We start from the raw sequence: 23,594 nt of genomic DNA on the forward strand, positions 1-23,594 counted from the left end.
GGCCTTTGCTTGAAGCCAATACAACTGTCGGTAATCACAGGAGACGTGAGACAGGCCTGCTGTTAAACTGCACAGTCAACATCCCGCCTCAGTGTGCTGATTCCAAGGAGAGAAAAAGGATATGAAACTAACATAAACCAACTGTCAAAAAATTTAGTGGTTCATAACTCATTTTCAACCTGAATGAGAACAATGAAAACAAGTTGTTTTGCAGCAAGCCAGTATCAAGGTTAAACTATGGATTTCTTTCCCACCCTCTATGAGCAGAATTCAAAGCAACAGTTCAGGTTTAAACCCGGGAAAAGTAGAGAGGTGTATACAGAGACTTAGTCTGAAGTTTGACAAGTCTCAGTTTCACATGGAGGCCTCCACAGACTACCTAAACATACCTGACTGGTATAATCCAAAGATCCCACACATGATATTAACTTCTCAAACTGAAAACAATTCTTACAAAATTGAGCCCAGGCTTGACAAGTCTCTAATCAGGCTCCTGAAATCTGTAACATCCAGCAAAACATGGCTGCTCACTGCCTTTACTGCTAGCATCCGAAAACTCCTGAGACTTATGAAGTGAGAAATACCCTCAGGTTGCTCCCTGGGATTGATCTGCCCTTATACTTAACAGAATGTAAAATACATGCACTAGTCCTCCTTTGTAAGCAGCGGGTGCTTCCAAAATGCTGTTAGTATCACAAATATAGGCATCTAAAACTGGTCATAAATCACTTCCTGGAAGTTTTTTACTTCATCAACAAGAAGGGGAGCCTTACGTGACTAAACTAGATTTTTGTGTCCAGAAATTATCAGAGGAAACCTACATTAAAGATGGAAAAGAGCTAGAGTTTTGTCCAAATCCAGATCCACGGCAGAGGCTACTGTGATAAGAAAAGTATTTGGAAAGTGGAGGTAGACGGACTCCAAGGAAGCCAGGTATTTAAAGAGATGCCACACATGTACTGAGGGCCTATTTATAATGAGGAAAAAGATAACACAGACAGTTTTCTTCAGTTTAATATCAGGTGGTGTTATAAACTGCTAAAACCAGACATCTTCACATTATTACACTTGATGCACCATAAAACAGGTTTATGTTACAAAGACTCAATATTATAAAACTTGCAGAGAACTTCACACAGAAGTCTATTTTTTACCTCTTTCATTCACATCCAAACCAAATAATTCTTATCTGTGTACAAACGGAGTATTTTCTGCCATCTTCTACAGCTGCTTTCCAACTAACCAGTTCTAAACATCAATAACAACATTGGTAGTGGGAAAAGTGCCACCACAGTCATTCGCTCAAGACACACACACTTCTTGCTGGATAGCTGGTTGGGGAATTTTACTATCCTCTGTCTTTTCCTGCCCAGGAACTTGGCACACAGTCTTTCGTTTGAATAACCGTAGACTCAACCGTAACAAGTCGCTGTCCATTGCTGCAGAATTTGTGTAAGTTTGTTTTGTTGCACCCTGTTGAAATTAAAAATTAAAAAAAAAAAAAAGAAAAAAGAAGTGAAAACAGTGGCTTTTACCACACAAGCTGAGAAATTAACCTCAAGTACTCTCAATAATTAGAGGTTTAATCATACATATTCACTAGAAAAGACTTTGAGAATTAATGATTTTTCTATTAGCATGCAAGATCATAAAACCTACTGTAGTGCAAGAAATGGTGAAAGTATTTTTCCTTTTAATTTAGAAAAGAAAATTATCTACGTACTTTTAACTGGGAAGAACAGAATCTTATAATTCTTATAAAAGTACATGGAATCTTAAACAAGAGAATTATTCAACAATTGTCTTTGAAATGGTATTTTAACATTTCTTTTTATCATGTATTCTCTAAATGTAGAAAGTGTATCTCCAGAATTTAAACTACAAAATAAGAAACAGCACCCACCTCTAATCTCAATCTTAATTAATGTCCCATCCTAAATAAAAAATAAACACCCTACAAGCCCTTTCAGTAAGTCTGTTCTCTGTTATTTAAAGGACTAGGTTTGCTCCAGAAAAACAAACAACAAACACCAAATACAAAAACTGTCTCCCTAGAGAAATGTTTTGCATAGTGGAATCTGTGTTTCCACATTTCCACTGAGCACTGTAAACAAACCACTTGCCTTTTCATTCTTCATTAGCTGCTTACGAATTGCAGAATCCCTTCGAAAGCACAGCGCTTTACAGCAAGGACCCAGATTACTGAGAAGACCTGCTCTCTCTTCTTTTCGTAGAAGTGCAGCCATGTTCAAGGCCCCCAGTTCATGTTCAAAAAGGTTTTCTGCATCTACAAAGAATTGATGTTTGCAGCGATCAACATATACATGGTGTTTTGGAATAGCAATATACAGTAATATGAAATCCCTTGAAGTTTTACTATTTGTATTTCCGCCTTCTAAACAATACCAAGGTTTGGAAAAAAGGATATTGCAGTTTACAGAAAAACACAAATAAATCCTTCACCATTTAAAGGGAAGGACAATACCCTTGTACATAGCTTCAGCACTGGAAAGCAATAATTGAGACAGCAATCACCGATAGGCCTAAAAATGAAGTGACAGCTCTGGGGTAAAAGAGGGGATATCATTTACGATCAGACATGTGTGACGAAAGCTGTTTACTACTAGAGTTAATCAGAAAGTGGTCTAAATTTCACTTCTCTGCAAGGCACAGGATAACTGTACCAATGTCAAAATAGGCTTTGGATGGCTGTGCAGAAGTGAAATACGACTATGTAGAATAACTCTTTTATCCATGGTGGATGATCCTGGAGAACGAATAAACAGATGCTAATGAACAGCTCCCTCCTACCAGCTCATCTAAAGCATTTGTTCATAGTACTGAAAGCGGCAGGTCTAGTCCTTTAATACATTTATCAGAAGAAACAGCATGCAGCTAGAACACTTTAACCAAAGACTCCTTCTGAGGTGAGACTTGTTCTGTGACATCTTTTTTCTACAAAATGTAGACAAAGACAAAAAGAGTGCACGTGGCTGAAGCACATCTCATTGTGTTAGGTTAATGGTTGGACTTGATGATCTTAAGGTCCTTTCCAACCAAAACGATTCTGTGATTTATAACCTTTTCACAATAAATAGGAAGATTATGATATAACTGGAAAAAAATGTAAGGTATGGAGCTAAGTCCAATCCAGCCACCTCTATATAGTAAAATATTTGGTGTTCAGCAGAGAATCTAACACCTATATGCCAGCAAACATGGGGAAAATTTAGCAGCTAAAAGCAGACTGCTACAGCAGTTTGGCAGAATGCACACAGAAGAGAACAAAGATGCATTTTTAAACCACTCAGTGAATTTGTGATGAAGCCGAGTAAGACTAGTTTTCAAACAAAGTGAAAAGAAACAAAAAAAGTTATATTAAATCAAGGGCAGGTTAAAAAGAACTGCACTGAAGTCATCAAGCCAACCTCAGCAGACAATCAACAGCACAAACAAGTGACAAGACACAAAAAGGCCACTTCAGAGGCCACTTGTGTCCCTCAGGGTTCAATTCTAGGGCCAGTCCTGTTCAACATATTTATCACGATCCGGATGCAGGAGTTGAGTGCACCGTTAGCAAGTTTGCTGATGATACCAAACTGGGAGGTGCTGTTGACTCTCTTGAGGGACAGGAGGACTTGCAGAGGGTTTAGACAGACTGGAGCATTGGGCTGTGATTAATGGGACGGAATTTAGCAAGTTGAAATGCCGGACTCTGCACCTGGCATGGAGTAATGCCGGGCACAAGTATAAGTTGGGAGAGGGGTGGCTGGAGAGCGGCCCTGCAGAAAGGGGTCTGGGGGTGCTGGTGGAGAGCAGGCTGAACATGAGTCAACAGCTTGCCCTGGCAGCCAAGAAGGCAAACCGCATCCTGGGGTGCATCAAACACAGCATGACCAGCTGGTCAAAAGAGGTGATGATCCTGCTGTATTCAGCATTGGTACAGCCTCACCTTGAGCGCTGTGTGGAGTTCTGGGCCCCACAACTTAAGAAGGATGTGAAAGTCCTTGAATGCGTCCAGAGGAGGGCAACAAAGCTGGTGAAAGGGCTGGAAGGAATGTCCTGTGAGGAGCAGCTCAGGACTTTGGGCTTGTCTAGTTTGGGGAAAAGGAGGCTGAGGGGTGACCTCATTGCTCTCTACAGCTTCCTGAGGAGGGGAAGTGACAGTATCCAGTGACACGACACGTGAGAATGGTTCAGAGCTGTGCCAGGGGAAGTTCAGACTGGACATTAGGAAACATTTCTTTACCGAGAGGGTGGTCAAACACTGGAACAGGCTTCCTAGAGAGGTGGTGGGTGCCCCAAGCCTGTCAGTGTTTAAGAGGCATTTGGACAATGCCCTTAATAACATGCTTTAACTTTTGGTCAGCCCTGAATTTCTCACGCACTGGGACTAGATGATTGTTGTAGGTCCCGTCCAACTGAAATAGTCTAGTCTAGCCTATTCTAAAGGTAGTAACAATGACAGTTTGTAAAGTCTGCCTATGTGCCAGATGCTGAGCATATCTGGCAACTAAGCATGTCCATATCCTTAGAGGAAACAACTGCATATAATAGATGGAGGGTAAGTCGGCAACAAATCTCAATTCCATCACATACTACAGATTTTTGTTTCCAAAGAAAATGAATTAAACAAAGTGCCCGGAACAAAAAATCCTCGAAACAAGCTATTGTTTCCTTTTTTTCTGCATTTCAGTGTATTACCAGAAACTTTGCATCTACAAATAAGAACAAAGAAGGGAGCACCAAACACAGGAATAAAACAGGGAAACAAGTTATACCACCATGAAGAAGTCCGAAGTGAACACACTCCATTTTCACTGTAACACACATTGAATATCTAGCTCAAATTCATTCACTTTTCAGGGCACCATATTTGTGCCTTTGTTTAGAATATACGTGCTGTGGCTGTGTAATCACTCTACAAGGAACCTTCACCTAGCAGATTACAGAGGAAATGCATACACTTGAAAGCCTGCTGGCAGTTCCACATGTAGCAACTTTGATACTTGAGAGACTGCACATACCAAAGGGAAATCAACGGAGGCACTTCAATCCCCTTTCCTCTCCAGAGCAAAGTTCTGCTGAATCTGAGTACACTTAAGGCAGCCCAGAGGCAGTGCTGGAGAGCCTCCTATTATCACCACTCCTCTGGACTTTGTTTATTTCTAGAGAAGCATGCAAGGACTGCTGAGGTTACTTCGGGTATCATTTTAAATAGCCAGGTGGAGTGATTCTGCACTGCACTTCCTGTTGCAACGAATCCCTGATAAGAAGTTTTGAAGTATAGAGCAAAATTAGAGCTTACAGGGAGAGAGATATAGTTCATACCTTTACTATATCAGACAGTTTACAAACAGAGGAAGACTCAATATTGTACCAATTACATTGGTTATGTGAATTCTTAAGCATAAGAGCTGAGATTTTTTTTTTTTTTAACTAGAAGAAAGCTAATACTGCATAGAAAGCTGCAACTATTGCAGTGGGACACTTACAGTACTTACTAATATCAAGTACACACCTCAAATTATACTATCTATGATGCATTAAAAATGTTTGCATTTAATTTGACTTTTAAAAAGTAGAAGCAGTAGCAACAGCCCATGATTAACAGTTATACAATTTAAATGGCTCAAGCAAGCAGTGACATTCATGGAGATTAACAGGCCTGGGAGAAGTTATTTTTTTTTTCCTCTCCTCTTATCTGAGACTGCGACACTAACAAGACAACTGCATGAAGAATACTGTTGCAAAGAATTAAAAAGTATTGTTTCAAATTAAGAACTAGAATTTATAGAGTAAAAAAAAAAAAATATTTTTTTTTCAGAAAAATCTGCTATTCCCTAAAAACAGAGGCTCAGCAGATACTATTATTTATAAGCCATCATTTTCTCACATTTAGATCCTGGAATAATTTGCAGAGAGATCTTATAGAAAGCAAATGTTTCATTGTCCTAAAAGAACAATTCTACCATGCAAGTTGTTGCAAGTAGCATCCTCTCTCTTGCAAAAGTCCTGCTTACACTACAGAACTTAGTAAACAGCACTGGTATAGTTCATGCTCCCCCCATCTATCATCCATGTCTTATGCCACACACTTTGTCCCAATGTCAGACCTGTGTATTATTTAATTTTCCACTTCTAGCAGAAACTTAATATACAAATCTCACTGAGCTCCTTCATTCTGACCCAAAATCCTATCTATGCATTCTGCAGAGGATCCTCAAAAGGAAAATAAAAGGACAGACCTTCAGAGAAAATAAGAAATCTTATTTCTTTCCCTCAATATTACTGTTAATTCACTGCAGAAGATATTTAGCTCTCCAAAAAACTGCTAACACAGTGTAGGCCACGAAAGCATGAACGGTCTCACAAAAAGAATATTCCACTAGGATGAAAAATTTTGTTTCAAGACCTTCCCACCACTGCTGGAATTAAAACACTAATTTGATTGACACGCAGCTGTATTACATTCCTGTAATTCTCACACAATACTCATTATACACTTTCTCTGGTCTTGAAACCTGGAGAAGAGGAGGCTCCGAGGTGACCTTATTGCAGTCTACAACTACCTGAAGGGAGGTTGTAGTGAAGTGGGAGTTGGCCTCTTCTCCCGGGCAACTAGCGATAGGACAAGAGGACACAGCCTCAAGCTTCGCCAGGGGAGGTTCAGGTTGGACATTAGGAAGAATTTCTTTTCACAAAGGGTTATTAGCCATTGGAATGGGCTGCCCAGGGAGGTGGTCGAGTCACCATCTCTGCATGTGTTTAAGAAAAGACTGGACATGGCACTTAGTGCCATGATCTAGTTGACAGGGTGGTGTCAGGGCAACGGTTGGACTCTATGAACCCTGAGGTCTCTTCCAACCTGGTTGATTCTGTGATTCTGTGAAACCTAAAATAATGAACTAATGCACATTTCATACGGACTTTCACCAAATACAAAAGACAGTTTAATCCCTGCAGAAACAATTACCTTTAGGTTTTTCTAACACTCTCTGGCAAGTCTCTTTAATTTTGGTGAAGAGCTCTGGTCCTGCCAATCGTTTGGAAATGCCAACTCTCAACATAACGGCACCTGGGGTGAATTTTAAGAGTGCAGCCCCAGGCTCCCGTGGTTCTTTTGGCTGCTTTGGCATAAGACTGGACCAATCTACATCTATAACATCCACAGGATCTGCAAAAACATTAACAGAGAACAAGTTATCACATCATCATCCCTTACCACAGTTAATGAATTTCACATGCTGTGTACATCCCCATCTCCTAAAAGCAATATATATTAGATAAATATTGTTCTGCAGTTCTCAAAGCCAGATCCTTGGACACTTCAAACTCACTTAGATTGATGGAAAAAAGGAGCGTAAAATACAAGTCGTCTTGTATTAAAAAAAACACCCCTAATATTCTGCTTCATTTTTATTGCAGCCTCTTTGTGGAAGGCTGCTTGGATTCTGCTTAGCCAGCAGATTTCGGCACATCACTTACGCATTCACAAAAGTCATAGTACAACTAAACATGCTACAACAGATCCAAATTAAATACTTAAAAAGCTAGAATTTCAACTCTGGATGCTGGATGTTTTTTTCAAAGGAGAGATATACTATTTATTGAATAACCATACAACTGCATTTGTCTAGTATGTTTAGCATAGAAAATATGAACACTGATCATACAGCCCAGATGACCCAACTGAACCTACGACAAGTAGAAGATTCCACGCTTCCCAGTGCATTTGGGAAGCATTCAAGCACAGATAAAATCTGTTCATAAAAATATCAGTTCCAAGTAATGATCAAAACCAAATGGGATAAATGAAAACACGTTTATAAAAGCAAAAAGCTTACCCTTCCAGCTATACAAAACAAGATAAATATTACTTCACAATACAGCTCCCACTACCCTTTACTTACCTCTATACTTCCCAGGCTTACCTGACTATTACAGAACAAATGAGAAATACTGAAGAGCATACAAACTGCATTCCCTATTCAGAAATACTGTCAACATCACAATAGCATTATAGGCAAACTGATCTAATCTTTATATTCAAATAATCATAAAGGGGTTTTGCTATACTTTTACCAGGCATCTTCTCATCCTCCTGTTGATCCTCCCGCTTTTCAGCATCACCTGCCAGAATTTCATCCAGTTCATCATCACTGATTGGCTCATATTCTCCAGCACCAGACCCCAATGACTGTACATCATCAATCTTTGCTTCATCTTCTCCTCCTACAAATACAGATATTTTCGGTAGCTTTAAAGCAATCATTCTTGTTTTCTAACATGCTTTAAGCAGTCTGAAAACAAAGAGGTTCAGCAAACTAAACTGTTAGGTTTTGGGGACAAGTACATTCAACATGCAAACAGGTATTAACTCATGGAAACAGAAAAGTTATTTCTCCTGTAGACAACGTGGCAGTTTGAATTTTATATCTCAGTCATTGTTTTTTGGTGCAGTATTAATAAAACTGCACACAGAAGGCCATACTCAGAAGAACTATTGGAACTGTGGATTAGCTGATATCTGATATGTAGTTAAGAATACAAATCTAAGTTAGTCCCACGAAGTCTTTCAGATGCTTTTGCACAGGAATCCAAACTTAGGATTCAGTCCAAAGGTTCTGCAAGAAAAAGAAGTAACAAAACCCCAAAATACAAGAAGGTGCAAGATATCCTGAATGAAGCAATTATTCACAGAGTTTTAGACTCTTTGTGGAAGTCACAAGAAGAGCTTTTTAGAAAGCCATGCCAAACTTCTGTAGTTGTTACACCATCCACATACTATACGCATATACAAATACCTCTGCTGTATGCGTAGACATGTTCCTTAAAACCTGTAAACACAAGACACTCAAACGTTGCATTTTGCAGTCCATGAAAGGACCATCTGAAGGTATTCTCTCATCTTCAAGACTGAAAGATCTCATTCAGGCATTCAGAAACGCTATTGCTCAAAACTCATAGACTTTCGTAGGGTTCTCTGCCACAGTTCTTGCAATGAGTTGTGCCATACAAACTAGACAGAATTTACAGGGGTCCTCCCCTGTGGATGACTATTCTAATATCTTCCAGCTCCCTTATGCAGAAGCAAAGCTGCCTCCATTTTAAGTTGCTCCCATTTTTTTTTTTTTTTGCTTGCCTTTGTAAAAGCTACAGAGGGGGAAGAAAAAAAAAATCACCTCAACTAACCTAAAAATCAGCATGGAAAAAGCAAGTAAAAGACATGCTAGCAGAGTGTAAATTAACTACTCAGACCACCCGGCAGTGCTTTGGAGGAAGCATATAGCATCTTGGGCATTATTTAAGCCCACTCCTAGAGCAAACACATTAATGTTCAAGACATGACAATAACTTAGTAATTATGTCCTTCTGTCTTCACGCTGACCTACCAGATACACTAGCTCACCGTAACTATGTGCTTGGACAGCACAGATGAACCATTAAAAAAATTACTGTATGAAGCAATTAAAAATAATAATCCATAGTTCTCAATAGATGATTAAAAAGGATTACTTTCTCAATTTTGAACTTCAAATCAAAGTTTGGTGATTTATAGATCATGATCCTATCACTATCTTTACTGCATTTTTGCAAAAATGTACTTTATATTCATTCTACCTTAAAAACACGATACACTAGTCAGCTAAAAGGAGCAATCTAAACAGGAGTAATAAAGTAATGAAAGACAACGAAGTACACTGAACCTTAGAAAATCATAAACATGCTATATATAGTATGCCTTAATAAAATGGAATGCCATCTAATATTTTACAAAAGACCTATCTTTTTCTAATGAAATAATCCTAAATATACCGTAATTTCCTACAGATGGTAATTTTCAGAGAATTTAGAACATAATCTTTGAAAAATGCACATAAGGATACACATTAAAACACTTACAAGAAGTCTGCTAAAACGCTAAACCTAAGAACACATTTAATATCCACAGGCTGTTTAGTTACAAGTGCCCTCTTGGAAAAAGATAATGTACCTAGAAACAGCCTTTCACCAACTCCTTTCCGAAGTTACCACATTGTACTCTCAGATTTATTGCACCATTCCTTCCTCTAGCTTAAAAATGGCTGAATTCTGTCCATTACAGCAAGACAGAGAAGACTTCCCCATACTCACTCCAAACACTATCTTTGACAAGTGCTTCCACTCCACAGATAATCTCCTCAAATGGAATTTTCTCAATTGTACCACTCAACCTTAATGACCACTTTGTGAGCAATCAGGTATGAGACATAAGTAATAAATATTCCTCATTGTCCTCTCCAGACAAAATTCGATTTAACTGCCCAAATTAACAATGAACATCTACTGATAATTCTTATTAAGCATGCAAATATGATGAGACAACATCCTGTTATCTTGTGTAAAACTACAAAAGCTTAATTAATTTGTTTCTCTTTCTGAAGACTACGGACTTCAGGCCTTACCCTCCCAAACATCCAAAAATTCCAAATCCTACAATGCCTTTTTTCCTCACGACAGATTTTTGAAAAGACAACTCCTGCAATCACCAAAAAAAGCCGATTTACTGAACATAACCATAACATACACCAGTCACTCTGGATTTAGACTCTTGCTTCTTTTACGTTGTTGCTATAGGTTAAAAGTACTTCCCAAACTCCCTATCCATGCAAAGCTCAAGCTGTCTAATCCACGTGACAAACTCCTAAGAGTTTGTCAGTGTTTGCCTCTTACTTACTTTATTTATTAATCCTAAGCACATTTTCCCCAGTACCATCAGGGCCAGCAAATTGAAGCCACATTTAATAAGATTACCTCAGGAAAGCCATTTTTGGACTGTTACGCCAAGCCATACATATGTTTCACCTACTAATCAGACAATCATTTCTATGATAATTGGGCTCTGAAGTAAAAAAAACCCAAAGAACAGTTCCAAGTCAACACTCATTTGTTTTCACTCATTACCTGTCACTTCCAAACTAAGAAACAGATCTTATAACGATATAACAAAGCAATCAAATGTTGGTGTTATTCTTTAGCAAACTGCCTATTCAGAAACGTTACACCTTGGTGAAATTATACCTCAGATCATTTATGTTTCTTTGCCTCAAGACTTCTTTAGAAATTAACAAATAACACTAACACAATTAACACTAAGGAAGATGCTCAGCAGATTTCTCTCTTGTTGTGTCTGCTTCCACAGTAGAGAAGCTGGAGCCAATAAGCCTTTCAGTAGAAAATTATTCTAATATAGCTCAATTAAGCACTATGCTAAAAGGGAAAGAACAAAATATTTGTCAGTCCAGGTTCTTTCCCAGAATATCTCACCTTCTAAACTCTCTACCTTTTCAGCCTCATTTCCATCTTCAAAACCTTGTAAAGGTCCTAAATCTTTGTCCGTTCTTTCCTTCTCTGAAGCTGTTGAATCCCGACAAACACCATCAAATTCCTTTTCGTGATCTCTGTCCAGTTTTGTTTCACTGTATTTAGTTGATTCCTTTTGAGAGGAGATTTCAAGAGTTCTGTCTCTCTCTCTTTCAGCAGTATCGGGTAGTTGTCTGTCTCTCTCTCTGTCCAGCTCCCGCCTTTTCTCCCTCTCCCTCTCTCGTTCTCTGAGTCTCTCTCGTTCCCTGCTCCTCGGCCAGTCTTTGTCAACATCTCGGTCCCAGTCTCTCTGTCTTCCCTCTCTCCTGTCTCTCTCTCGTTCTCGATCATGCTCATGTCGATCTCGCTCCTGAAGCCTTTCCCTGCTATCAAAGGACCCAGATCTGGAATGGACCTGACGATCTGATTCAGGAGAACTTCTTCTTGAACTGTGGCTTCTTGAATCTTGACGATCTGCATAAAATATTTTAAATAAATGGATGACTACAACATGTAAATGTGACAGCATTTTACTATACCAAAGCATTTTGAAGATTCAGATATGAAAATGTGCTTCTCAAAAGCGTCATCTTCAAATTAATAATGCTTTCAGATTGCCTATAGATTTAACCTTACTTAAAACCAAGGTACTTCTCCCAATCCCAAAAAAGATTTTTAGTGGCTACTTTCTACTACGACAGAAGGCAAACTGAAAGTACATCATTTTAACTCAGAAATTTAGGCAAGAGGAGGAAAAAAACAAACAAAGGAATCATCACAAAATTCCAAATTTTCGAAACATGTCTTCTAAAAGCTAGGAATGCCTTGACTAGCAAATGACAAATTCAGAAAAATAATTTCAGGCATGTAACCATGAGAACAGAGAGCCAAAGTGCTTTAGGAGGAAGACATTTTCCTACTGATGCTGTTTAAAATTTAAAACATTTTACCTTTTTTTTTTTTACAGGAACTACACAAATAAAACAAGTCAATTGTGATTATTTTGATTTGCAAAGATGCTTTCCATATGCATTAAAAGTATGCCTAACAGGAATCACGACAGATTTACCTCAGTGAAAATAGCTCCTGAGATGATAATGGATCTCTCTCCCAGACATTTTCATTTTGCATTTCATTTTCATTTCAGAATTTCCATATCAAAATGAATGTTAATAATGAAAAGGGGGCCTACAGGAAAGCTGGAGAGGGGCTTTTTACAAGGGCAAGTAGTGATAGGACGAGGGGGAATGGTTTTAAACTGAAAGAGGGTAGATTTAGATTAGATATTAGGAAGAAATTCTTTATTGTGAGGGTGGTGAGACACTGGAACAGGTTGCCCAGAGAAGTTGTGGCTGCCCCCTCCCTGGCAGTGTTCAAGGCCAGGTTGGATGGGGCTCTAAGCAACGTGGTCTAGTGGAAAGGTGTCCCTGCCCGTGGCGGGAGGGTTGGAACTAGATGATCTTTAAGGTCCCTTCCAACCCAAACCATTCTATGATTCTGTGAATTTAAGAACATTATTTAGATGATAAAACTACCTCAATGTTCTGTTACATTGCATTTTCTCTTTTTATGAGTTTTCTTTGTTTACTTTATTCCTCAGGCAGCATGAACTGAATCTGACTGAATGTTTGGGTGTGAACAGAGTGGTAATCCTTTTGAATTTGAAAAGGATCAGCTTTTCAAATATGGTAATACTTGCAGGAATCTTAATTCACTCTAGTTTTACAGTGAATGGCAGACAGCACCTCCCTCTCCCCTCACACTAATTACAAATGAAAACAGTATACAGCCAGGCAAGAATGATTTGGGATTTGTACCTTCGCACTTTCATACACAATGACAGGTCGGTCTCACTAAAATGTATCTTATTACCTGAAGATGTGCTGCGGCTGGGTTCCCCTCGTTTCAACTGATCAATTCTGGACTTTCGTTCCCCGGTGATTTCTAAGCTTTTCTTCTCTCTATCCCTGTCCTTATCCCTGTCTCTAGAGCTACTGTGCAGGATCCTCTTCCGTCCAGTCTGGTCATCTCCACTGCGATGAGCTGACTCATTGGAAGGGGATCTAAGTCTGCTTGAGGCATGGCTCCGATTGCTACCAAGGCTGCTGCTGCGCTTCTGATCCACAGGTTTACGGTGTGGTCCATCGTCTATAGTAACATGAGGGGCTTCCACCTTTCCTCCCCTCATCCTGTGACTTTTTCTATGGGAGTCCTCAGTGCTTCTTTCTGAAACAACAATGTCACCGCGTTCAGGAACATCTTCATCTGACCAGTCACTAAATGTTGTATCTTCTCTTTTTTGGGGGACTTCTGCAACAGCTTTCTCAGGTGGTGCTTCAACCAACTCTTCTTTTGTTACAGGGGGGGTTCTTGGGCCCTTCTTCTTTTTATGATGTGGAACAATTTCTTCATCAGAAACTTCAGAATCACCCTTGGACCTCTTCCGCTTTTTCTCTACATTCTTCTTTTTTTGACCTTTCTTGGGTGAAAAGACCTGGCTTTCCTCAGTTATTGATTCATTAGTGTACCTTTCCACCCCACTGTCATCATCTTTCTTCTTCTTTATGGCCTTTTTCTGTACTTTAGACTTCTTCTTGCTGTCATCATGCATTCTATCAGAAGCATCTCTTTCTTCAGAGGGGCGGTGTCCAAGGTTTTCCTGAACCCTGGACCGGGAGCTTTCTGAAGCATCTGGTTGCTCTCTTTGCTTATCTGCTGAAGAAACCCTCTCTTTAAACTCTGGTTCTTCATAACGCCGGGAACTTTCCTTCCTGTCTGATTTTCGCTCTTCTTCTTTCCAGCGACTCTGCCGCTCTTCTGTAACGTGAGAGGGGCTCAGTGACCGGGATTCCTGTGGCCGCACAACCTGGCTCAGAAGTCTGTGCTTTTCATCTACAAAATAGAAAAAAGGATGTACTTGTATTGTTTAGGAAGGAGAACAGGGGAACATTCAGCATCTTGTGCATGCCAAAAACTGTCAATTAAAACATACAATCCATTATTTCAGTTACATTTCTTAAGTTTTTCTACTGCTGCAGAAGCAGCCACGGACTATTTCCATTTTGGTGAACATGCACCTTAAACAACAGATGCGGAAGCCACTATCACCTGGCAGACCTAACACATAATGACAAATGAAGGTAAAAGACAAACATACAGATTAAGAAAAATGGTGTTGCTCATAAAAATAAGGGGAGGAGGACACTTACGAAAGCTCTCCCGATGTTTTTTTTCTATTTAAGATTGCAAGTTATTTTCCATAGGCAGAGGGCAAGCTGGATCCAGCTGCAGAGACAGTCTACTCCTACTTACTTTTATCATCTCCACTGTTGTAAGCATCACTATCAGGAGAGTGCTCACGGCGACGTTTGGGTGACTGACGAGGACTTGGACTGCTTTCATTTCTGTGACGCTTCCTGCGGAACAAAAACGTACAGTCAAATTTCTTCAGGATTCTTTAAAGAAAACATTCATTAATTGTGTTTATCACCAATACAATCCCTGAAGTCTAAGCTCCTCATATAGAAGACGACACACCTAAGGATGCCAGGAAGTTTTTCTAAGTTGTTATTCCAAAATTTCAAGCATGATCAGTTTTCTGATCGTACTGTAAGATACCTTAAACTAAAACTCAAACACTTAAGACAACTATCTTTTTAGCAAAAAGTTATGAAAGACTATTAAGATCAATTTTTCCCTCAGGCAATGACCCTTGCAGTTGATCCCAGCTGGCAGCTAAGCCCCCACCTAGACACTTGCTCACTTCTCCTCCAGTGGGACGGGGGAGAGGCCATACTAGACAATTTATAGGAATTCACAATTCCCTCACACAAAAGCTACTATTTCCAAGGAAAGCAGCCATTCAGGGCAACGCTGTTCTCCCTGTTATTGACAGAACAATGAGAATTGTATTGTGCTAAATGGAAAAAAAAAAAAAAGGCAAATCAGTGGTATGCACTTAAAAAAGGAAGCACCACACATTTACTTGGGGTATGGTTCACGCCTCCGCTGGTAGTCTTCTAGTATTGAAAATTTAGTAGTGCAAAGGGTAATGTATGTTCCACAGAAATTTAATGAACAAAGTCATGAACCCTGACCTAGTTAGCTGCTATCTTGACACTCCAGGCTTCAAAAGGTACCACAGTCGGCTGTTATGTTTCCAAGAAAGCCTGCATTATTAAAGCCAAGGCCACGCAAGTACACTTAGAAGGGAAAATGACATGGTCTGACTCAATTGTTAGTTCCTGAGTAGCTCCATGATTCTGCACTAACAAAGCATCAGATTAACTTCACCAGCATAGTACTGATTTTGGGGACACCACTATGTGCCACACAGATGCAGGAGAGACAAGGCTCCAGACAGTGCCGCTGCATAAACAGGATATCTTCTTCCTTGTGATGCCCCCCTGCTTACTAACTTACTGAAATCAACAGTAAAAGAATGCCTGTTTTGGTTTTTTGTTTGGTTCGTTGGTTGTTTTTTTTGACTGAAGAAACATTCAGATCCACTCACTTGGATTTTCTTTCCTCATGGACATCTCTTGAACTTCTTTCTTCTCTGATATCTTCTCTCTTATCCCTGCGGTCTTCCCTTCCTTTTTCTTTGTCATCCCAGTCTCTCTGGCGGTCTCTTTCTTTATCTCTGTCCCGACCTCTCTCCCTTTCTCGTTCCCGCTCTCGATCTCTTTCACGCTCTCGCTCCCTTTCTCGCTCCTCCCGCTCTCGCTCTCGTTCCTTCTCCCTCTCCCTTTCTCGTTCCCTTTCTCTGTCATGGTCCCTGTCTCGGTCACGCTCGCGGTCCCTGTCTTTGTCCCGCTCTCTCTCCCTCTCCCGTTCCCGAGCACGATCTCGTTCCAACTCTCTTTCCTTCTCCCTTTCTCTTTCCCGGTCTCTTTCTCTTTCCCTCTCTCGGTCTCTCTCCCTTTCTCGCTCTCTCTCTCGGGCCCTTTCTTCTCTCCTATCATCAGACCGATCTACCCTTCGCTCTTCTCTTCTTTCATCCCGCTCGAGGTCATCACTTCGTCCTTGATGTCGTACCGGTGAGCTTGCTCTCTGATCTGCGAAGAGAGGCAGGTTTGATTACCAAGTGCTAAAGTGACACACACTGCTTCCACTACACTAATAAAAACCCAAGAGCTTTTGGTTTGACAATCTAGATACTGGTTTGAATTAAATGAAAAGCAGCTCCTGCAGAAACTTGGACATTCTCTTTGGGGAGGGAAAAAGACAAAAAGCACTACTAACTTTGAACTATTTTTTCAATATTTAGGGAGTGGGTTTTCCTTATTTTAGCCTAAAGTTACTACAAAATTTTTATTTTCTACCAGAATTTCCTGAATGGCTTCAAAAGATAGTTATACACCTCACAGCCTAGCTATTACTATTGCATTACTCAATGATTCAAAATCTGGTATAGGATCTCAAAAAGCTCTGAATGACATACATATTAAATGAAATGTTATGAAAATTTTACTTCCTAAACCTGTTAAGAGTCACGGGCTTTATAAGAACTCACTAAACTAGCAAAAGTTACTGAAAAATAAGAAATATTGGCCTGTTTCATCACAGAAGAAGAGACTCCTGCACAGAAATACACAACCAAACCCATGAGAAAGGAAGAGGTGAGGATAAGACATGGGAAGCAGAACTGCTAGAAGTTTTCATATGTATTCACTGCAGTGTCTTACATTTTCAGAACATGAGTTTTTCATTGTTCAGACAGTAGATTAGAGTCAGGGAGAAACCTAAACTTATGTAGAAAATGACTGATCCAGAAGAACAGTGAAATCTGATTTACCTAATGATATTTACTCTCCACAAACTTAGATGCATTTTGTTAATGATATTTCAGATATTTTTTTAATATTTCTAGAAATTCTGACCACCTCATAACAATTTCTATGCTGATGTTAGTAGTATTTGAACCACAACAAATCAATAAAACTAATTTTCCACAATATATATTAAAATGCTATACAAAAGAACAAAAAATGACATGAACAGAGGTTGGCATTTTTTGGTCCGTTACTCTGAGGCTGAGAGTGCACTTCGCTGTAAATTGAGACAATGTCCACCAGGGGCAAGCAGGCAGAGTTTGAACAGGACTAAATCAATAAAATGTGCATTTCCATCAATTTAATCAATTTTCATCTCTGAGTGAATTAACAATGACTTAATGCTCCCCTGTTACCAGGTAAAATTAAAAGCAAACTTTCTGCCATGGATATAATACTTTTTTAAAAAGGTAAAACATCAATCCAAGCAATTGGTTCCGTGAACAGGTTTCACATTCTTTTAATGCTGCCTATAACATTATAATATGATTTACTGTGCATATTAAGTACTGCATTAGATTATATACAGAAGTTCTGTAACTCGATGTTCGTTATGTCAGTTTTGGTGACAAAACATCCACATGAAAGTCTTACATGAAGCAAGATACTGGAGGTGTATTAGACAATTAAATGTGGATAATCAGCACTTCCTACATGACTTCATTCTTTGAAGTGCTGTTCCAGTGGTTGTTTGGAACACCCACATATTTGCCTTAGTTGAATAAAGGCAGCCCAAATTTGCAAGCTTGCATTTTAAAATAATACTAAAAAGATTCCTACATATCATAGAACTAAGTACCAACCAAAATCTATCTTGATTTTTCTCCGAATGACAAATGCTAAGACTGCGGTCTAATTATGGACACTATGTCTTGAATTGTAACTCTGAGGAAGACTTACTACTACAAAAAGTAATCTAAATTTTTAAGGAAGAAAACAACAAATCTTATCTTCATTCAAGCTCTTTATATTTTTCCCCCCCAAAGGGAAACACAACCCATTCACAGCATCTTCCCTTCTAGAAATTTATTTTGTTGTGATGACATGTTTTTACTTCTAAGTTTGTTTTTTTTTTTAATTTCTTAATACATCCAGAACTCAGTATGATATGAAGAGCATAAATTACATGATGATATATCTAGGATTTATTGGGGGTGGGGAGGTGGAAGAGATGAAAGCTAGACTGCCAAAGCCAACCCCCAGGACACATTCAGACTGGAGGATTTTTCAGTTGACAAGAAAAAAGGAGGCTTGGATATTAGGTTTGCTGAAATCCTGCTTTGAAGAGGAGACAGAATCTAAAGCAGAACCCTTCACAAGAACAAGCAACAACAGATAGGTTTCAGCGGGCCAAAAAGCATCTTTCAAAATAGCATACAGAACATCCCTCTGCAAAACTGAAGTTGAATAGCTAGAACATATCTGTCACTTCCAAATAGAAACTCAAGGTAAAAAAAACCCCGCTGTAATTAGTATTTATTCTTCACAGCTTCTCCTTTCATTTTGATGCTATTTTCATTTGCCTGACTCCTCCTGTTCTCTTAATTGGTGAGCAATACAAACATTTACCAGAGTGAAAGTAGGTACTAAGTTCCTTAGAGACAACACAGTACTCTTTCAGGTGCAGAAGTGTGACATCTTGCATAGTATGTCTAGAAGAACAGTCTTGCATACTGTTTCTGTTGTCACCTGTATCTGTACCAACACTTAATAGCCAATTATTATTGACCACAGCAAAGCATTCATCAATATTAAATTCTCCAGGCAATAAATTTTTGAATTAATAATAAATTTAAACTGTCACTTACTTTAGTAGTAAGTAGTCCATAATTAAGTCTATCTAGTAGTCAGGCCTTCCCCCAAACACATGCAAGTAATTTATAGTGCAAAAGTACAATGTTTCTATACAGACAAACAGAACCAGTAATGAAATGCAATCATGACTCTAAGCTGACATGTGTATGTACATGAAGTGGAGGAGGAGGCAAAGAGGAGGAAAAAATGTTTTACGCTGAAGTTGTACAATGAAGTCTCTTGAAGAAGTTTAGTTTGTTTGAAGACTGCTTGGATGAATAAAAACAGAAGGTGCCAAAATCTAGCCATAGGAAGAGAGAAAGGCCACACTATTCATGCGTGCATGAAAGATCTTACTACAGAAGTTAACTCACATCAATGATAGGACTAGTGTCAGTGTGTGGTGTCAAATCACTTATTTATGAATTAGTGGTGTGGGGGCAGAACAGGAAGAAAAAGGAGGGAGAGGGAAACACACACATTCATATATATACGTTTGACTACATATGTATGTGCAAAAATATATATTAAAATACCTCTTTCTCTGTTGTCACGCCTGTCCCGTTCACCATGTCTTCTTTCAAAGGAGGAATCCCTTGCTTGTTCTCGACTATCATAGCGATCCCGATCAGGGTAGCTACTCCTTGATTCCCAGCTGTCATGGTAGTTTCCACTACTGCTGTGACCATCAACCTGGGATCCTCTAGTGCCTCGACTTCCTAATAGAGATGTATCAATATAAAAGATGAGCTTTCACATGTAAGGAAATCACAGAATCACAGAATCAACCAGGTTGGAAGAGACCTCAGGGATCATCGAGTCCAACCGTTGCCCTGACACCACCATGGCAACTAGACCATGGCACTAAGTGCCACGTCCAGTCTTTTCTTAAACGCATCCAGAGATGGTGACTCGACCACCTCCCTGGGCAGCCCATTCCAATGGCTAATAACCCTTTGTGAAAAGAAATTCTTCCTAATGTCCAACCTGAACCTCCCCTGGCGAAGCTTGAGGCTGTGTCCTCTTGTCCTATCGCTAGTTGCCCGGGAGAAGAGGCCAACTCCCACTTCACTACAACCTCTCTTCAGGTAGTTGTAGACTGCAATAAGAAATCCACTGATATTTTATACCAACTAAAGTAGTAACTTCTAATAAACTTGAATTAACTGTTCACGGAAACAGAAACTGAAGCGTCAAACTCTACTTAACCGACAACTCAAATTTCACATTTTAATTGTAAAGTTACTAATTTCAAACTGCAAATGCAAGACTTTCTAAATCACCACCCCCTGGTCAAAGTATGAGGTCTCATGACTAGAAATACAACAGTCCAAAAGCCAGTTCACATTTGTTCTGAGTGGGATGTAAGCTTATGGACAGTATAGCAGCAATAAGCATAGAAAGTAGAAATAATTTTTCTTTTAAAAATCGTATAGTGTTTCCCTGATGAAAACGTCACAGTAAGCCTGAGAAAGCCAAAATATATTTACTACAGATGATTAAAAGGTGATAAGTGAAGCTGTTCTACAAAGTGCATCAGACTCTCAAAAATACTGCCAAAGGTTAAAATCCCTTTTTTTTTTCATCAATCAAGAAGGGGCGGGGTGGTGGCTGGGCAGCGCAGGGAGAGGTGAGTGTGTGTGAAAGCTGGTTTTCAAGTACCTAAGACATGCAGTTGCTTTTGAGAGAACACAAAAAAACCTGCTGCCCTATACTTTGAGACACACTGCCCCCTACGAATCTTCCACTACATGTTAGTCTCTTGCTTGTGTTTGTAGCCCATGAGAAAATCAAGGGTTGCAGAAACATTAAATAGAGTGGTGTAAGGGCTAGTGTTTGTTTTAAAATAAGATGGCAGAACACCAATGTTATGCCACTTTAATGAGTGGAGAACACAGAAGTGCTATAAATTTAAGCAACTGTTCGCACTTAATGGCAATAAAATCGAACATAGCTTTAAGAGCATGAACTATTTGGCAGCACTTCCATATCAAATACCAAACAAGATAGTATGAATGTCAATATTCAATCTCCAATGATAGGGACACTTATTAACTTTTTAAATCACACAATACCCTTGTCAGATAATTCTGGACCTCTGCCTCGACTTCTGCCAGTTCTATCACTTCTGCTCTCATTTCTGGAGTCACTTCTGGAGTCATTCCTTGTTTCAGCACGAGAGCTCTCCTCTCTGCCATGGGATCTTCCATAGCTGCGCGAGTCCTCCTGATACTGGTCATCCTTTTTATGGGCATCGCGACTCTCTCTGTCTCTGTAGTCATGGGAATCTCGTGTGGAGCGTGAGTCTCTCTGATCACGACTATCTTTGGTATCTCTGCTATAATCCCTCGTATCTCTGGAGTCTCGAGTGTCTCTGGATTCCCTTGTCTCCCTCCGATCTCTGTTGTCTCTTGTCTCCCTCCGATCTCTTCCATCACGAGACTCTCTGTCATCTCTATGATCCCTGGAGGTACTCTGCTCCTGGTCATAATCGCGATCATCTCTTGTTTCTCTTTCTTTTTCCCTTTTCCCTCTAGTTTCTGTAAAATGTTCAGAAGAATGTTACATACCTAGCTTAATCAGAGCAAGCAAAAATTTAGCACACAAATAACACTAAAATAATACAGTCAAAATATACTTCTGACTTACACACAGAAAATCAAAATTAATATGTGAAGTAGGAGAAGATCATGTTGGGTATCTACCCATACACTCAGTAAGCTTTAAAGATCTTTTTGTGAATTTGAACCTGTACTTTACAAATATTTACCTGTTCAAAAGACAGTAATTATAATAAAAATAAAAATCAAACATATTAGAGAGAAAGCACACTTAAATAATTTTAACGTAGGATCATTTCTCCTCCAATCATAGATTCCTTTTTTTCCTCCACATACACATATATTCAGGAAATTTGTGCTACATTTAGACCACTTGATTTTAAGACCTTAATCCCTGCTAAAGTCTTTGTCTTTTATTTTTTATTAATTATGTATTTATAATGTTACGGCTATAGGAAGGTAAGTTTACAGCCAGCCTAAAAAAAGCTGACATATGTACTCTTTGTAATCTCTCTCTTGAGAGAAACAGCATGTTTGCCCATCACAAATTGCTCAACCAGCTTTAGAGATTTCCAGAGGGAATGACTGTTCCTTTGCACACACCTCACTTAATGTCAACTAAAAAGACGACAGAGCAATCAGTGAGGACTAGATCAGCACCTGGCACCTTACAGAAAAAAGTAATAGTGACAAGTATCCTGCCGTCATTCAGCTGATCCACTAGTATATGCCTGATACCAATGGAAGATCACTTACCTACTGACACCGCCACTGCATTACACAAGAAATACCTAGACAGATGCCTGCAAGATCTTTACAATCAGCCGAGCCTACATACGCAGTCCTATTAGGAATACTGCACTGCACAGTCCCTGAAAACAGCACCCAACAGCACAGGAACGATAACACAGCCAGTGTTTTCTTCACCCCCTAGCCATTAACATAGGTGCAGACAATGCCACAATTTGAAAATCAAGTTTCAGAATGTAATTTGCAAACAAATAAAAATTATTATGAAGTGCTATTTTTTATTCATACCATCCCGCCTTTCATGGCGCCTATCACGAGACTGTGAAGTCCGATCACGATCATGTCTTCCCTTTTCTCTTCCAGGAGATTGGTGTCTTGAAGGGCTTCGCTTCCTCTGAGGAGAGGAGGAAGAGTGTGGGGGATAGGGAGAAGATGATCGCCTTGCCGGCGTTGAAGCTGTCCTTTGATAGGATGGAGAAGGAGTTCTTTTGCGGCGTGGGGACGGAGAATGTCTTTGAACAGAGGAGCCTGACTGTGATGAAGAGGAGTGATGTCTGGAGGATATGGGAGAATGATGCTGACCTGATGGGGAAGCAGACCTGCAAGGAAGAGTCAGAATAGGCACACCTGTAATAACTTGACTTGAAAGGTTCCTACCATACCCTACAAAAAAGAGTGATTATAATAATCTGTGCATTCTCTACCCTCTGTCTGCTGAAAATAAGTGCTGTTTCTATAAAACATCAAACTAGTCTTCCCTCAAGGGTACCAAGGATATCCTTCCAAAGTATTCTTATCTTTAAATGGCTATAGTTTATTAAATATCCAAGAACAAGTTGTCCAATCAAAATTATATTACACAGCTACCAGAGTGCTTTCCTGGGGGAAGGGAGGGAGGAGTCAAAAAAAACCCATGATCTTCTCCCCCACCCCCAAACCAAGCACGATTTTTTTCTTCAATATAAAATGCTTTTTGGAGTTCATGGTAAAATTAGGCAGATAACTTTTACACAGTGCTACCTAAGGAGAATTTTTCTTCTTTTGTTTCCAACAGGATTCAGTTTTTTAGAACGTAGTGTCTCCTTCTTCTGCACTTTTAACTTCTTTCATTTATTATAAGCATTGATCTTTAAACAATTTAGGCCTGGATCCTGAAAACTCATATGCATATCTGCTTAAAATGTTAGCAAACATGAATATTTACACAAACTGGGAAAACTCATATCTAATAGAATAAGTATACAAAGTGTCTCTCATCTTTGAAATCCCATCTCTTAACTTAAAGATCATTTACACAACAGTAAACAAA

General features: G+C 39.3%; 1 protein-coding gene across 9 annotated transcripts in view; it reads right to left on the minus strand.

Annotated features, from left to right (window-relative positions):
• Positions 1–998: 998 nt before the first annotated feature.
• The window catches only part of ZC3H13 (zinc finger CCCH-type containing 13), a 50,715-nt gene continuing 28,119 nt past the window's right edge, over positions 999–23,594 (minus strand). For 7 of the 9 annotated variants that reach the window (XM_068421934.1, XM_068421942.1, XM_068421918.1 and 4 more), the window contains 11 exons: positions 22,574–22,884; positions 21,050–21,514; positions 19,511–19,693; positions 15,860–16,403; positions 14,659–14,762; positions 13,219–14,238; positions 11,311–11,820; positions 8,080–8,235; positions 6,977–7,177; positions 2,124–2,287; positions 999–1,473 (listed from right to left, as the gene is read on the minus strand). In XM_068421934.1, coding sequence (XP_068278035.1) covers positions 1,303–1,473; positions 2,124–2,287; positions 6,977–7,177; positions 8,080–8,235; positions 11,311–11,820; positions 13,219–14,238; positions 14,659–14,762; positions 15,860–16,403; positions 19,511–19,693; positions 21,050–21,514; positions 22,574–22,884 — 3,829 coding nt within the window. In that variant the 3' untranslated portion in view covers positions 999–1,302. The remainder of the gene's footprint in view (positions 1,474–2,123; positions 2,288–6,976; positions 7,178–8,079; positions 8,236–11,310; positions 11,821–13,218; positions 14,239–14,658; positions 14,763–15,859; positions 16,404–19,510; positions 19,694–21,049; positions 21,515–22,573; positions 22,885–23,594) is intronic. The other 2 variants (XM_068421949.1, XM_068421913.1) reach the window with 1 other exon arrangement.

This window comes from Nyctibius grandis, chromosome 2 (assembly GCF_013368605.1).
Source record: "Nyctibius grandis isolate bNycGra1 chromosome 2, bNycGra1.pri, whole genome shotgun sequence".
Classification (NCBI taxonomy): domain Eukaryota; kingdom Metazoa; phylum Chordata; class Aves; order Nyctibiiformes; family Nyctibiidae; genus Nyctibius; species Nyctibius grandis.